The sequence below is a fragment of the Naegleria fowleri genome, assembly GCF_008403515.1.
Source record: "Naegleria fowleri strain ATCC 30894 chromosome Unknown tig33, whole genome shotgun sequence".
Lineage (NCBI taxonomy): Eukaryota > Heterolobosea > Eutetramitea > Acrasida > Naegleriidae > Naegleria > Naegleria fowleri.
Genome location: NW_025407965.1, coordinates 333,393 through 348,732, shown reverse-complemented (window position 1 = coordinate 348,732; position 15,340 = coordinate 333,393). Strand labels below are relative to the sequence as shown.

Genomic DNA, 15,340 nt, shown 5'->3' with positions numbered 1-15,340 from the left:
CTATTCTCGTTCTAGAATTATTTCACTTTATTGAACCACGAATCAAAATCATCTCCAGATTCCTCATCTTCATGAGCTTTTGATCTTTCATTTAGCTTCACATTTGATAAATTACTTTCTGATTTTCTAAAGAAGCGTGATATTGACTGAAGCTTTTCTGTTTCTTCAATAATCGATTGCTCTTTTGAATCCACTTGGTCCTTTACCTCTGCAATACCGCTGGAGGAGGGTTGCATGTTTGGAGAGACTGCGTTTTCAGACAACATGCTTGAATTATCAAGTTCATTTGAATTTTTCGAGGTGGTGTCAGGACTGGCCTCATTCATCTCGTCATATTCGTCTAACCTGTCAAATGATTTTTTGAGTTGATTGAGTAAAAATGTTTGTTGATGCTCTGGCATTTGGATGCTGAGCAAACTCGTGTTTGAAGACTCCATTATGGGACTTACTGAGCTTATTCCATGCATTGGGTTTTCCCTTACATTTCTGCTGTTTGATGATACTAGTGAATCGCTTGTTTCGGGTGCTGAGGTCATGAAAGAGGCAGTCTCGTCTGAGCTAGTGATGGATGACAACGATGCGGACTTGCTCATCCTCTTACTGTTAAATTCTCTAACAAGTCTTTCTTCTTCATCATCCGATGAAGAAGACGAGTCAAACCGCACCTTTGAATTCTTTTTAGAAACCATTATTTTGTCAATATCAACATCTTGGTATGCTTCACGATTGTTTTCTTTAAACGTGGGTTCAGAAAAGTTTGAGAAAGAGGACTTATGTTTCGAAGAACCAGTGAAGATCTGGGAATTGCTGCTTAGTTTTTCCTCAATCTCATTCGCCTTTTGTAGAAATGGTAAGAGTGGGGAGAGCATGGAGAATATGTTTGTCGTTGTATTGTTCTTTCGAGGTTCTTCGCTGATTAATTCCATATTTTTGGTGTTTGTCGCCATTTGTCTATATTTCTTCTCTGCTCCATCCATTCTCTTTCTCAATTCAGAAAACGTATCTTCGTCATCTGAGGTGTCATCCATGTCATTACTTTGAGGTGGTCGTCTTAATTTGATACGCTTGTAAACATATCCTGTTAATACAATAATTTTGGAGAAAACGAAAAGCAAAATAGCCAAAAAGTAAAAAATCCACTCCTTCAGTTTGATGGAAACACGCTGACTGTGGAGTAATTGAACCTTATTTTCTAATTCCTTGATTCTACTTTCATAGAGCTTCAGGTCTTCATCATGGCTTATGACTTTATCCTTTGTGGTGGAGTGGGCTGAATTCAATTGCAGAACTACATTAGAAAGGTGATTCATTCTGGATTCCAACTTGTCTACTTTGTTTTTCAGGTTGTCAATTTTCTTTTGTTTTACAGATAAATGTATTTTAGAGACTTCATGCACGTCAAGTATCTGTTTTTTGGTTTCAGCAAGGTCCGATTTCAACACTTGCATTTCACTTCTCAAAGTATTATCAATATTTTTCAATTCATCTTGAACTCTTTGAATGACTTTTTGATCTTTTCCATGTTGATAATTCTCAAATATCAAATTGTTTTTAACCATTGGAATATTCAAGGAGAATGATCCATCACTCTGGTCCGCTAATGAAGATAAATTTTCTAGAGAGGAATCCTGAACATCAATATTTAGGGCATCAAGCAACGCCTTTTGTTGAGGCTTGCTTTTCAATGGCTCACTTGACTGATTAAATGTAGGTTCCAAACTCATATTATCGAGAAGTTCTAAGTCAGCAGCAGAAAGAGCTGGATTTTGGTAGGGAACATATTGAATTTGTAAATGAACTTGAGTATACAGCTTGGTTCCAAGAGGAGTTGTCAGTGAAAACCAATCATCGAGTATTCTTTCCTTTGCTATTTTCACTTTTGAAAGAGGGATTGAGACAAATCCCAAACAAATAATTTGATTTTTCGATTTTGGTTTGACAGGGCTATGAAAAATTTCAACAGAAATTGAACTAGTTTCGTCAGATATGTAGAATTTAAACTCTTCCGACCATTTAAGCTTTTTGTTAAGGTAAGCTCCTGCGAGAGGCATGGTTATATGCTTTTTTCCCTCACAAAGTACTTCACAATAGGTGATATAGTCTTCATACAAAATATTTTCGGTACTGTTGTCAGTAGAACGAGGAGATGTTTGAATGCTTTCTTTTTCCATAGAAAGGATAGAACCTTTTGCTTGTTTTTGTGAATTCTGTGTAGACACAGGCTCGGCAACATATCCCTCCACTGACTTTAAGTTTCTAGTTTGAATATTAGTAATATAAACCTCTCCAATAGCCTCTCGTTGTTGCTCTTCAAAAGGAGGAAAATCTTCTAAAATATCAAGCTTAATATCATCTTTAGAATTACTGTAAATTGTGTTTTGTTTTGGAATAATTTTCTTTGGAACAGACTTGATGAACGACGGAGCGTTTCTCACTGTTGTCACACCTCTTTCAACGCCATCCCTAATATTTTTCTTAAACTCTTTGAAACTATGTTTGATCGCATTTCCAGCAGTGTTGATAGAATTGTATTCAGGATTTCCTATTCCTTTGAACTTGCTGCTATTGCTACTTGGAATCCAACTTGCTGGAAATGCTTTTCGGTAATGAGGGCCTCTAGCAGAGGAGACTCCCAAAGAATTGGTATCATTTCGATGGTGGACTATTGTAGAGGGATGATCGTCGCTTCTTCTTGGGAGCATTAAAGTATCCACTGATTTGTTTAAGTCCATGGAATATGAAACTAAATCTTGAGTGGGTTCAATCTTTAAACTGTACCGAGGATCTATCATATCAGGTGACAACTTGTTGAAGTGAACAGTAGTATTTTCAGACCTGGTTCTCATTGGTGATGGTTTCTTCAAAAGTTTGTCACCATCGAATAGAAATTTGTCACGTTGGTGATGAACGGTACGCTTCTTATTTGCTGTATTGACCGATTTGTTAAGCTGTTCACTGTCAGACTTGGGAGCAGAAGATAAATCCTCAAAAGAGCTGCTCCTCTTATGGCCAGCATTCATGTTTGATGTAAGGCTCTTTTCTTTTTCTTCAAATAAATTAATCGGAGCAGAATGCTCATTCACAGAACGAGACCTGGACTTGGTTCCTGGACTCCTTGAATTTTCAGTGACAGCTGAAGATGATGGGGCACTGTTGCCATGTTGGGGTAATACTACTTCTGTTACTTGTTGCTTGTTCTGTGAGTTGGAACTTGTTTGATGAGGCTTATGAATAGACCGTGGTTCATCAGAAGTAAATTTTCGATCGGAAGTGCTGTTGATACTGTTGTTGTTACTACTGGATGACTGATGTTGGTGTGTATGATAGTATTTATATTTTCTTTCCTTGTAAGAGCTCAAAAGGTTCATTCCTGATGAAGTGGTCTTGTGATGTTGAGAAACTACATCATTACTAAAAGATGGTTGAGGGAAAAATGTGGGAGAGGTGGAAAGAATGGAGGATGAATTATGAGAGGATGGAGAGGTGGAAAGAATGGACACTTGTTTACTGCTGCTGTTATTATTGTTATTTGATGATGTTTCTTGATTCGGAAGCGATGAGTGATCCATTTTAGAATATTTACAAAGATGAGTGGTGATGGACAGAGCGACAAGTTGTTCTAATTTTTATAGTGTGTATAGTTCTCACTCTCACTTCTAATGCTTAGCTTCTAATCTTGCTCGATTTAGGTTGAAAAATTGGAAACATGAAAGGATGATGATGATTCGTTCTATTTTTTGGTGTTGGGGGAGTTATCACGCTCGGGCGATGATCATCAACTCTGAGAAAAAATGAAGAAACAAAACACATCCACGAGCTCTTTGCATGGATGTTCCGAACACTCACCATCAGTGTTGAGCCATGGAGATATTTCGCCTGCTTTTTCTTCCGAATCTGCGAGTAACCATGAAGATAATAGATCTGTTAGATCTTCTCACAACATGTATGATCATGTGGATGGTTTAGATTTAAATATTTCGAGTAGAATTGAATTATCCAATCCTAGACTCTCTCTTGATTCATCTGATGAAAATGTTGATATTAGACAACCACTCACCTATTATGAACAATGGTATGAATATGACAAGTTGAGAAGAGAATTAAAATTTAATATTCGGAGGTGTATTTCACTATTGAGAAATAGATATTCATTTCAAAGAGAAAGAGGGCTGGATGAATTAATTTCTATTTTATCTGGTATGGAGACAAGTACGGACAAGGAAATGTTTTCCATATTACAAAAGAAGATGGATGAAGATTCAAATGGTGAGTAATTTTAATTATTGAATATTTTGATTAATATTCCCATTCGGAATGAAACAGTAATTTCAAATGTGGTTACCACTATTTTACAAAATACTACAGCTGGAAAGCACGAGTTGAGTCCTGTGACAGCTGTTGAAATTTATAAGGCTCTGTTGGTCTTGGAAGGATGTTGTTTACTTTCACCAGTGTGTTCCAATACTTTGGCAACTCTTCAAGGATTCAAATTTATCTTAAAAATACTATCTGATGGTAATAATTATTTGATAAATTCAAATATGTCAAAGAGCAGTCCATATCAATCTCTCGATTTTAAAAATCAAAAAGATACAGAAGAGCTGTGGGATGAAATTCGTTTAACATGTATAGATTGCTTGCTATCTTGTCTTCATAATTGCCCTCATTGTGTAATTTTGTTTTGTGAAGACTCGAGTGGACCGGATGTCATATGCACTATATTGAGAAACAAGGATCTCTCTAAAATCTTACGGTCAAAATGCGTTGAATTTTTCTGTATTTTAGTGAAGCTGCTCACAAATATTGAATCTAACGACGGATTGCATGTGACAAATTTAACAGAAAGGATAAAAGTTTTTCTTGGAAGCAAGTTGACAAAAGATTTGCTTGAAATCTGGAAAGAGAAAGATGAGGAATTGGACGTAATTAAGTGTGACAATTTTGTTGATTTGGTCGATGAGAGGCTTTAAATAATTTATTATGTACATAATTTACACAAACACTGAAGCAGAAATTAACTATTTTTCTGTTGCTGTTGACCTCCTGATTGAACGGCCAGCATGTTGATATAATTAATGTAATTAATCTTTCCCGTATTTTCTGGATCCACATTGGCCAACAATTCAGTAGCCTCCTGTAATGTAATTGGATTGTCGCCGTAGGTGGTTAAGGCATGCTCCAACACCTTGGTTTTCACTACTCCATAGGGACAATCATCAGTTTCAAAAGTTTTAAAAGCATTGATATACTGCTCGACGGTATATTGCGATTGAACGCTCCTCGACATGACGGCTACAAATTCATCAAAGTCGATGGCACCTGAATTATCGGCATCACTGCAATTTTCAAACATTTGCTCTGCGCATATCCCAATCATGTACTTACGCCTCTTTCATCATCTCGTTGATTTCTTCATCCGAAGGTTTCAAGCCCAGAGTCCTCATCAAAGTACCAAGCTCTTCCTGTTCGATTTCACCTCCTCCATCGCGATCCACCTATTTAATTAACATTGTATAATCGTACATTATAATTCCGAAAGTCAAACTTACGAGCTGAAAGATTTCTCTGTACCGTTTAATATCCTCTTCGGATACCTGATGACCAAGCTGCACTCCCGTTTGCTGATGGGGACTTAAATCACTCATTTGATGATCTCAGAGTTTACTGTAAAGTGTGGCGGCTTTTTTTAATTTGAATTTATTTTCTTGTCTCTCGGAACCCCTTGTTCCTGTTGTTCGTCCAGTTTGGTATCCTTCAATTAATTGAAGTATTGTGTACCTTACGAACTCTACTTGTATAACTTTTCATAAGTTTCAAAACCTCCTGCAAGGTTTAGAGCATTGTCAAATCCATGTTCATTCAAAATTCTCTGGGCCATATATCCTCTCATTCCAATTCTGCAATAGGTCACAATGGTCTTATCCTTGGGAAGTTCAGAGAGTCTGTTTCTCAACTCGTCGATTGGAATATGAACGGCATCCTCAAAGTGACCAGATTGCCACTCTCTTGGTGTTCTCACATCCACCAAATAATAGTTGCTTCGATTGGCCAACACTTGAGGAATTTGAACCATTCGTTGTTCTCCTCTCAACACGCCAGCTGCAATGAAACCAATCATATTCACTGGATCCTTGGCTGATCCATATTGTGGAGAATAGGCAAGTTCAGATTCCTCCAAATCAAACACGGTCATTCCAGCTTGAATGGCCATTGCTACTGCATTGATTCTGTTTGCAATTCCGTTGTGTTCTCCCACAATTTGACATCCCAAAATTTTACCATAGCGTTCCTTAGAGGTATCAAAGATCAATTTAATGATCATTCTCTTGGCACCAGGATAGTAACCAGCATGATCATTAATTGGAGTGTAGACCTTATCATAGGAAGTGTAACCAGCTCTTTGAAGAGATTTTTCACTTGCTCCAGTACTGGCTACTGTATAATTAAATCCTCCCATGATGGATGTACCTTGAGCTCCTCTGAAAGAGTCTGGTGCTTTACCAAAGATGTGATTCACACAAATTCTTCCTTGTCTGTTAGCAATTCCAGCCAACGGCACCTGAGTTCTATTTTTCAACACAAAATCTTCAATTTCAGTGTTGTCACCACATGCATAAATGTCAGGATCTGATGTTTGACAATGTTCATTCACAACAATGCCACCACGAGGGCCAACCTTTAATCCACTCTCCACTGCTAGCTTATTTTCAGGTTTCACGCCTACAGAGAGTAGTACAAAGTCAGCATTCACCACTTTACCACTTTCAAGATGGACATTCACAGTTCCATTCTCTCCTTCAGAGAATTTGACACACTTTTCCTGCAATAACAAATCTACTCCATTTGATCTGTAATCATTTTGGAGAGGAGCTACCATTTCCTTGTCCTAAGGATATAGAATTGAATGTGTTCATGTAAATGCATCAGCAATCATTCACATAATTATTTCTGATGTAAATACACTCATTCATGAGTGTTGAAAAGAACTTACCATTGGTGGCATTACTTGATCTAATAATTCAATAATGCTAACCTTAACACCGGCATGAGTGATGGCCTCAGCAACCTCACATCCAATAAAACCAGCACCAATGATCACGCATCTCTTCTCAGGTTTCACATGTTGCTTAATTCGATCCATATCCTCAAGAGAACGCAAAATATGAATTTTTGGATGTTTCACTCCTTCCAGTGGTGGAATAATTGGTTCAGCTCCAGTCGACAAAATTAACTTGTCATACGATTCGAAATATTCTCTGAGTGGTGTTTTGCATAATACTTGTTTTTGGGTTCTATCAATGGAAAGCACTTCAGTTTCAATACGAAGATCAATATTATATCTCTTTCTGAGAGTGTCAGCTCCGGTAACAATTAAACTGTCCCTTGATGCAATTTGACCTCCTAGATAGTAGGGCATTCCACAATTTGCAAAGGATGGGTTCTTTCCCTTTTCAAACAAGACAATATTGACTTTTTCGCAAATTCTTCTGAGTCGGGTTGCAGCGGAGGCTCCTCCAGCCACACCACCAACAATGACTACCTTGCTCACGGCTGACATTTCGATATGTGTTTTTTGCTAATAGATGGGAGAGTGTCTGTCTGGTTGTTTTTTTGTATTAAATTTTGTATTTGACGTCCTTTCTTGGAACTTTGCAATTCTACATCTTTACGTTGAGGTGATGTGTGTTTAGGTACTTTAAAAGAAACACAACCCGTCGCCGAATTATCTTTGGGCCGAAATTGGGAATTTTTTATGGGTTGCAGAACTTCTATGACTAACAACCGTTTGGTCATTTATTTGAAAAAAATCAATGAGCATATTTCTTGTTGGCAACAACTGAAGTCCAAAGGCCTACCAAGCGAGATTTTCATAATGCAAAAGGATTTGGTCACATGTGTTTGATTACATGTCATACTCTTCTTCAGGTTCTTCTTCAGCTGGTGCTTCTTCAAGCTTCAGTAATTCCTGTCGAGCTATTTCATTAAATCGATTCAAAGAGAGTGCTTTGTGAAAGCATTGAAAAGCATCTTCAAAACGTTGTTGGCACAGATAGATTTGTCCAAGTTTGGTTTGAATGCTGTCCGTATTTTGTTTAAGGTTTGGAGATTGTAATGTTTGGATGGCAGCATCAAATTGTTGTCTCTTAATATCTAGTTCCACTTTTCCTAGAAGTGCTTCTTCCATTCCAAATTCATTATCTGTCTCTTGGCATATTTTGAGTGCCAGGTCAAACTCTTTGTGTGCATGATCATGAAGTTCCTCTTTCATAGTATAGACACTCCCTAACAGAATGTGTGGTTTGTAATCATTCTTTGAGTTGTAGTGCTTTTGAGCGAGTCTTGCAGCGTTAAGAGCATCTTGGAAATGTTGAGGCAATGCTAAATATGCTTTCACTAGTCCTTGGTATATTCGAATATCTTTTGAAATGGTTTTTGCTTGCTTGTAAACCATAATGGCTTTTGCAAACTGTTGATTCATTAACAGTAAATGACCCTTCCATAAATAAGCCAGTACAAAGGAGCTGTTCAGTTCTAAGGCCTTATCTACACTTCGTATGGCCATTTCCATGTTGTGTTGGAATGCAATTTTGTTACTCTCTACGTTTTCATCCACGCCTGCCACTGCGAGTAGAGTACTTCTCGATGTATAGTAAATTCCCATGACTAACCATGTCTCTGCAGATCCCTTACTAGTTGTTAATAATCTTTGTGAAAGTGTTTGAAGTTCTAAAGGATGTCCCGTCGTCTGCAAAAGAGTAGCATAAATGCTTGTTTTTAAATCCGTGTATCCATCCATTTTGTAGCACTGTTTGAATAGATCCAATGCTTCATTGTATTTTGATAACTGATCATAGCAATCTGCTAAACTCAATTTCAGTCCAACATTGTTAGGAAATGATTTTTCCAAATACTTTAGCGACGGTATTAATTTTTCATGTTGGTTATTGTGTGCATAGTATTTGGCATCCACGAGCTTTGCTAGCCATTCTTCTTTCTTGTAATAATCGGTTAGATTTTTCTTCTTGTCTTCAGGAAGGCCAAGTTTAATGAGCTTTTCCACAGCTGATATTGCATATTTATCCATTTTTAACACCTCTTGATAGCATGCAACGGCCTCCTTACTTTTATCCCTCTTCATGTAGATATCTCCTAATTTCATAAAGTTTTTTACGCTCCTAAATTCTTTTGGTATTGATTTTAAATGAATCTCTGCCTCATCTTCAAGGTTATTCTTTAAACAGGCGTCCGCAAGAATGTCACAAATATAATAATGTTTTTTCTTGTCATCTGGTGTCTTGGACGATAAATAATCCAAAATATATGACGAAATTGTTACTGCTTGACTTAAATATTGCTAAGAATTTTGTGAATCTTTTGCTGTCTTTCATGTTCCTAGCTTGCTTACCTTCGCTCGCATAAACTCTGAATTTCCTATCAACGCTCTAGAGTACACAACTAAGAGATCCACAAATATTTGCAACCATTCTGCTTCTTCGTTGGGAACAGAACTCAGTTGACATTTTTCTTTGAAAGCAACGAGCACTGTCTGAGCCAAATTATCCACACAAAATTCACAAGTGTTAATATTCCAAGAAGTGTTGTATGGTGATACACCTTCAATCATCGATTCATTCCTAGAATTACTTCCTCCGACAATTGTATTGAAGCAGTTACTGATCATCAGAGACCCAATCTCTGCAGCACTGTCAAAAAACTCGTGATGAAGTTGTTGATTTAGTTTCTTCATGATGATTTTCAAGGTTTCCTTTCCGATTCCATTGGGCTGGTTAGCAGAAGAAATTGAACTGGATGATGGCCGAGAGATGGGAGGTTGTTGTTGCTGCATTTTTTGTTTTGCAATTAAGAGCCAATTAGAGAACGAAAGAACACCTGCACTTCTTTTCTCCCGATCGTTTTCCCAACAATCATCGTCCCAACATCAAAACCTTTGGCTCAGCTTTGTCAAAGAGAGTACATTCTCGTTGCTTGAAAAATAATTTTTATTTGCAAACCACATTTATTGTGAGAAGGAGAAGGAAGTGAATGCTCCAACCATCAAACCATTAATGTTTAGCAATTTGTTACGTCAATTCTTGGAAGGCTCGTTCGAGAACGTGGAAAACGACATGTTCGAGATTCACCTCTGGGAAGATATTGAGGTAGTCCCTACGGCTGCTACATGGACCAAAATCCTTGGCAGTGATTCTAATGCTCACCTAAATCGATTGTCATTACTCTGACCTTTTAATTTTCATTTAAATCTAATTTACAAATAGGACAGGTGTGACTGCTTTCTAACCACTGGTCGATACAGTCTTTGTGAAAGGTGTGAAAACAAGTCAATCTTCTTAACTGGTCACCCTTATTATATTCCTCCATGCAGCAGATACACGAGTTGTTCTCCTCATTCGCAGATTTGACTCCATCATGAATAAACGTTGGGAATCGCCATAAAAGATCTTTGTTCACTCCAATTTTTACAATATTTTCATCCAACCTTAATAATTCTTCGTACGATTCGTCTCCTGTGATATGTGAGGGCAGTGTACTACTGACTGATTGTGAGCCCTGTCCAAAATTGTCATCTTGATAATTGAAATAATTATTGGAAATTACATGATCAAAATTGTCGATATATGTCTGAAAGGGAGATACATTTAATTCCTCTTGTTGTAACCTCCTCGCAAGCAATTCATCTTCCGATATCATATGAGAGGAAGTAGAAGAGCTAGTATTTCCATTATTGACACTACTACTTGAACCTGCTGTTGGTCTAAGGGAGGGTTTTCTATTGGTCGATGTAGAGATGGAAGATGTTGGAGTTTTGGAGGTTGTTCTCCTCATTGGTCTGATAGCACTTCTCTCTTCCTGTACAGGTTGGAGTTTTGGTCTTGAAGAGATGGAGTTATGAGAGGATATTCCCAATCGTTGCTGTTGATTCCTTTGCGTTGTAGTGTTACTTGTGTTTGTTGTGTAAGGTTGCAATGGAGAAGAATGAGCTGCATTTCTTCCGACCACTGCGAGGCCGGTTGTATCCGATGATGATCTTGCAATGTAAATCCCCGAAGATGATGATGTACTTGTAGATTTTTCTGAAATTTCTCTTTTCAATTTTTCATTCTCCATTTGAAGGTGTTGAATGGTTGCTTGAGCCTGTAATAATTGCTGTTTCAAAGTTTCTATACTTTGTTTTTGCTCTTGAATAATTCTAAGACTCGTTAATCATCATAAAATTGTGCAGTTGCTACAATTAAAACATACGCTTCTTGTGCACTGATTTTAATAGCGGCTTCCTCGATCGCACTCTCGAGCTGATCATAGTGACGTTCGGGATGAACAAAATCATGAAACATCACGTTATTATCTTCATTCATTTTTTTTATTCGAATGGACCATCAAAGGCGGGTTGAATGTCATTGTTCTTTGTTGAAATGCTCAATTCGTAATATCAGAATTCCTGTAAAAAAATAAAATAAACAAGTTTTATTGGTAGTGCACGATCAGTATGGATTCAGAATTCTTGTGAACGCAAGATTAAACAAGAGAATCTTCTTCCTCATCGCTGTCAAACTGGCCTCTTGATTGATTCTTGACATAAGCCTTAAGTTCTTTGAGATAGGAATCACTGTTCAATATCGAGGTACCTCCAAGCACAACTGATTTGAAATTGTCGTCAATTTGATTTAGAGAACTGATCACACCAAAGTTTGCCTTTACTTTGGCGTTTTCATCAGCCTCTCTTCTTGATTTGCTGTTAAATAATTCAACAGACGAAGCTTCTTCATAAGTGAAACCTCCAACAATAAATACGATAACTTCTTGAGGTCTATCAAATAATAAAGAGTTGAACAATAATGCGAAATACGGTCAGTACTTACGTTTCTCTTGAAGTAAGGCTAATAAATGGATAATCATCGAACGATAACTTTCCCTTAAATAAAAGATCTAATGTGTCATAGAGTCTTGGCTTGTGTTGAGTGAACACATTTGTAACTTCCTTATCTTGGAATTCGCTTGCTACTTTTTTGAAAAAGCCAGTCAGAGAAATGCTTGTAGGTGCTTCGTCAAAAAGGCCTGGAGTACGTTGTGATTTACCCCCATATTTGACAGCATAATCAATGAGAGCTGTGTTCTTGACACCCTTTCTGGAGAGAATAGATTTAAGAATTTTCAATTCAGCCTTTCGGTCTTCGTATCTGAGCGCATAGAGCAGCACTAAACGAATAGCATCTTTTTCAGAAAGAAATTCCCTATTCAGCATGTTCTGTAGTGCTTCATAATTATCAGCGTGTGACTTTCCACAAACGAGTTCTTGTTCAACCTCACTAACGTCCAATAAATGACGTTTTGCCACAATAGAACGAAGTTCTGTGACAATGGAAACGTGTTTTTCAACTTCTTGTTGTTGTTTCTTAAAAACAGGGAAGTTGTGCATAAACTTTGCAAGGTCTTCGATTGATTGAATATTCTCTTTCATGTTGTGATTTTCTTGATATCTATCAACAACTTTCTTTACATTTTTACACAAATCTCCCCAATTTTCATACATATTAGTCGCGAAGAATTCGTCATATTGTGGGGAAATTACTTCCTCTCTCTTGTCGCTTGGGAACGTGACTACATTATTTTGAAGGCCAAGTAGTTCATGAATCATGGCTTGATAGGTCCACTGTGTGAGGAGAGGAGTGACAGGATCATCTCTACGGTCAAGAATCAACAAAATTGGTGGAGGAGGAGCCTTAGCGTGATATCTCGTTTCAGATTCCATCTTGAAATCAAAAACTCCATTGTCGTGGTTGTTTGTAGAAATTCTCTCACTCAGCTCAGTCGCAATCTTTTTACATAAATCGGAACTCTTTTGATATCGTATAAATGGTTTCTTTCTGAGTGATATTAACAAGCTTGTCAATCCATCATTAATTTTAGAAATAAGTGGATCATCCCATGAAGCATTCAATAACGATATAGTGCTCGGGATATTAAAAGAAAAAATAGTATTGTCCAACGCTAAGTAATCTGCGAAATATTCAAATACATTCTTTACAAGTTCATTCTTGTCCGATGATGCAATTTTTTCCAAAATATTTTGACTTGCAACATTTGAAAAGACTAAGATAATATTACATGCAATGTCATCCATTTTTGTATCAATCCGTTTGTCCTGTACAATAACTTACAAACAGAATATGTTTGATATTTAGGAGAGAGAAGTTCTGCTTTGAGATGCATGGCATTATCGCTTGTAGGTCTGACAAAGACAAGAGCTCGCATATTTGGCAATGGCTGTCTCTTCTCATTATTTAAAAGATCTACCAAGAAAACATTCTTCTGCATGATCAAACTGAAAGGAGTTACAACAGAAACAATATCTCTCTATCCAAAATAATTGTCATATCATCACGGTTTCAAAATTTGAAACGTTTCAATCATCACCGATCGAAATTTATTTCATTGTCATACTTACAGTATATTCATCTAATAACAAAACTTTAACTCCCTTCACGCTATCCACCATATCCAAAATATAATCTTTTACTGCTCTCACAACATTCATTTTACGTTGTTGTTCCTTGTCGGTGCCCAACACGGGAGAAGTGGCCACAGAACCTGAAGTGCTGGAATTGAGCATTTTTTTTGTTTTTCAAATTAGAGGATCCGATTTGGAAGTTGATACAAAATTAAAATTTATTCTCGAATCCCAACGACTCTTATGACCTCATCCCATGTTACCCATGGGAGCATTAACATTTAGAATGTTGATCTGGTCTTCTCCATATTATGTGTTTGATGTTGCAACAATGTGATTGGGAATGTGTGTGTGTGGTCGAAGGGAATTGCCTTTCTCAATCAATTTTAATCGTTAAACGCCAAAAAATGAGCAACACTCACTTCCAACAACAAGTCGGAATCAAAGCAGGACAAGCCGACTTTTCTTCATCATCCACCACCTCATCTTCTTCCTCATCGACATCTTTTCGGTTCTTGCTTATATCAGGAGCTTTACTTGGATTTTCGATCGTTTTTAGATATGTAAATCGACAATTGGAGAGTCCCAATAGTGCGAGCTTCTTCGGAGATGTCGTCACCGTTTTCTCTTCATTTCTGTTTACAGTCTTGCTTATATTGTTTTCAGCATGTATTTTGATGTGCTCGATATTATTTTTGCTATTATTCCGTAAAGGAAAACCCACTCATATTCAATCACCAACTCAAGGAATTGATATTACTGGAAGCAAAGTAATTGTTAGTGAAAAAGCAATTAGTGATATTAATGACGAGAGCGTTTTCTTTGTAAGAGAGCAAGAAAGCGACGAAAGTGACTGCAAATGGATGAATATTATTCTCAACAGGGTACTTCAACAATATTTTTATAAGAATGCTTCGAAGATTAAGAAGCAAATACTACAAAAAGTTTCCGAAGAACTAAAATTACCTGATTTTATTGGAGATCTTCAATTTAAGGATTTGAATTTTGGATCAAAGTCTCCATACTTTAAATCAATTTCAGCGAAAGAGGACAGAAATGGATTGGTATGTTTTTTATCGAAATGACAATTTTTACCATTAATTCTTCTTTTGCCATTCCCAAGCAAGTGGACGTTGGTATTGTTTATGACGATCCAAAAACAAAAATTCACATTGGAACAGAGATATGGCTCAATTATCCTGTAAAAAGATTTGCATCATTCCCTGTCCAGTTTAGCATTGAGAATATTTTTCTGGACGCCAAGGTAAGGTTTATTGAATGTTGAATTACGTATTGAAATGACCACCTTTAATTAGATGCGAGTCATTATTTCTCCTGATTTTAAGACACTCAAATTTTGTTTCCTCAGGCAGCCAAACTTTGATTTAATCTTCTCTAATGAATTTGGGCATCATGCAACTCTTCAAAACGTTCCTTTACTTACTGATGTTATCAATCGCCAAATTTATCTGTTCTTGAGTGAATCCCTAGTTGCACCAAATTTTATTGAGCTTGCGATCCCTGAACCAACACCAGAAAAGAAGACAAGAAAATCAGAACAGACTGTTGAAGAAGCAAATGAAAGTGACAATGAACAATATTCTGACGATGATATTGAAAGTGATAAAACTTCCTCAGAGGAAGAACCAAGTGCTTTCGAAACCGATCAGGAATCAAACCAAAAGCAAAGAATAACTAACAGAAAGGCCAACAAGCAAACTAGATTGAGGGTGTCCCAAAAGAAATAATCTAATACTAATAAAGGATTAAATCAGAAATATGAAATATTATTTCGGTGTGTGTAAATCTTTTACAATTTGAAGTGAGTCCGATTTGTTAAAATAATTTCGTGATGATAAAAATATATGCTGG

The 15,340-nt window shown here is 37.0% G+C and overlaps 8 protein-coding genes across 8 annotated transcripts; 2 read left to right on the top strand and 6 right to left on the bottom strand.

The window, feature by feature from the left end:
- Positions 1-17: 17 nt before the first annotated feature.
- FDP41_003156 (uncharacterized protein) lies at positions 18-3,569 on the bottom strand (the record flags this gene model as incomplete). Its single annotated transcript, XM_044706429.1, has 1 exon — positions 18-3,569. One exon carries the CDS (start codon positions 3,567-3,569, stop codon positions 18-20), a length of 3,552 nt encoding a protein of 1,183 aa, XP_044562547.1.
- Positions 3,570-3,791: 222 nt separating this feature from the next.
- Positions 3,792-4,970, top strand: FDP41_003155 (uncharacterized protein; the record flags this gene model as incomplete). Its single annotated transcript, XM_044706428.1, has 2 exons — positions 3,792-4,266; positions 4,324-4,970. 2 exons carry the CDS (start codon positions 3,792-3,794, stop codon positions 4,968-4,970), a joined length of 1,122 nt encoding a protein of 373 aa, XP_044562546.1.
- A 44-nt stretch (positions 4,971-5,014) lies between these two features.
- FDP41_003154 (uncharacterized protein) lies at positions 5,015-5,645 on the bottom strand (the record flags this gene model as incomplete). Its single annotated transcript, XM_044706427.1, has 3 exons — positions 5,015-5,336; positions 5,386-5,495; positions 5,550-5,645. The coding sequence occupies 3 exons, from the start codon at positions 5,643-5,645 to the stop codon at positions 5,015-5,017; spliced, it is 528 nt and encodes a 175-aa protein (XP_044562545.1).
- Positions 5,646-5,788: 143 nt separating this feature from the next.
- Positions 5,789-7,558, bottom strand: FDP41_003153 (uncharacterized protein; the record flags this gene model as incomplete). Its single annotated transcript, XM_044706426.1, has 2 exons — positions 5,789-6,886; positions 6,992-7,558. 2 exons carry the CDS (start codon positions 7,556-7,558, stop codon positions 5,789-5,791), a joined length of 1,665 nt encoding a protein of 554 aa, XP_044562544.1.
- Positions 7,559-7,903: 345 nt separating this feature from the next.
- FDP41_003152 (uncharacterized protein) lies at positions 7,904-9,847 on the bottom strand (the record flags this gene model as incomplete). The annotated part of the gene is made up of 2 exons (XM_044706425.1): positions 7,904-9,355; positions 9,407-9,847. 2 exons carry the CDS (start codon positions 9,845-9,847, stop codon positions 7,904-7,906), a joined length of 1,893 nt encoding a protein of 630 aa, XP_044562543.1.
- Positions 9,848-10,245: 398 nt separating this feature from the next.
- Positions 10,246-11,375, bottom strand: FDP41_003151 (uncharacterized protein; the record flags this gene model as incomplete). Its single annotated transcript, XM_044706424.1, has 2 exons — positions 10,246-11,209; positions 11,263-11,375. The coding sequence occupies 2 exons, from the start codon at positions 11,373-11,375 to the stop codon at positions 10,246-10,248; spliced, it is 1,077 nt and encodes a 358-aa protein (XP_044562542.1).
- Positions 11,376-11,535: 160 nt separating this feature from the next.
- FDP41_003150 (uncharacterized protein) lies at positions 11,536-13,630 on the bottom strand (the record flags this gene model as incomplete). The annotated part of the gene is made up of 4 exons (XM_044706423.1): positions 11,536-11,827; positions 11,880-13,110; positions 13,179-13,374; positions 13,466-13,630. 4 exons carry the CDS (start codon positions 13,628-13,630, stop codon positions 11,536-11,538), a joined length of 1,884 nt encoding a protein of 627 aa, XP_044562541.1.
- A 245-nt stretch (positions 13,631-13,875) lies between these two features.
- Positions 13,876-15,216, top strand: FDP41_003149 (uncharacterized protein; the record flags this gene model as incomplete). Its single annotated transcript, XM_044706421.1, has 3 exons — positions 13,876-14,532; positions 14,592-14,732; positions 14,785-15,216. 3 exons carry the CDS (start codon positions 13,876-13,878, stop codon positions 15,214-15,216), a joined length of 1,230 nt encoding a protein of 409 aa, XP_044562540.1.
- Positions 15,217-15,340: the final 124 nt, after the last annotated feature.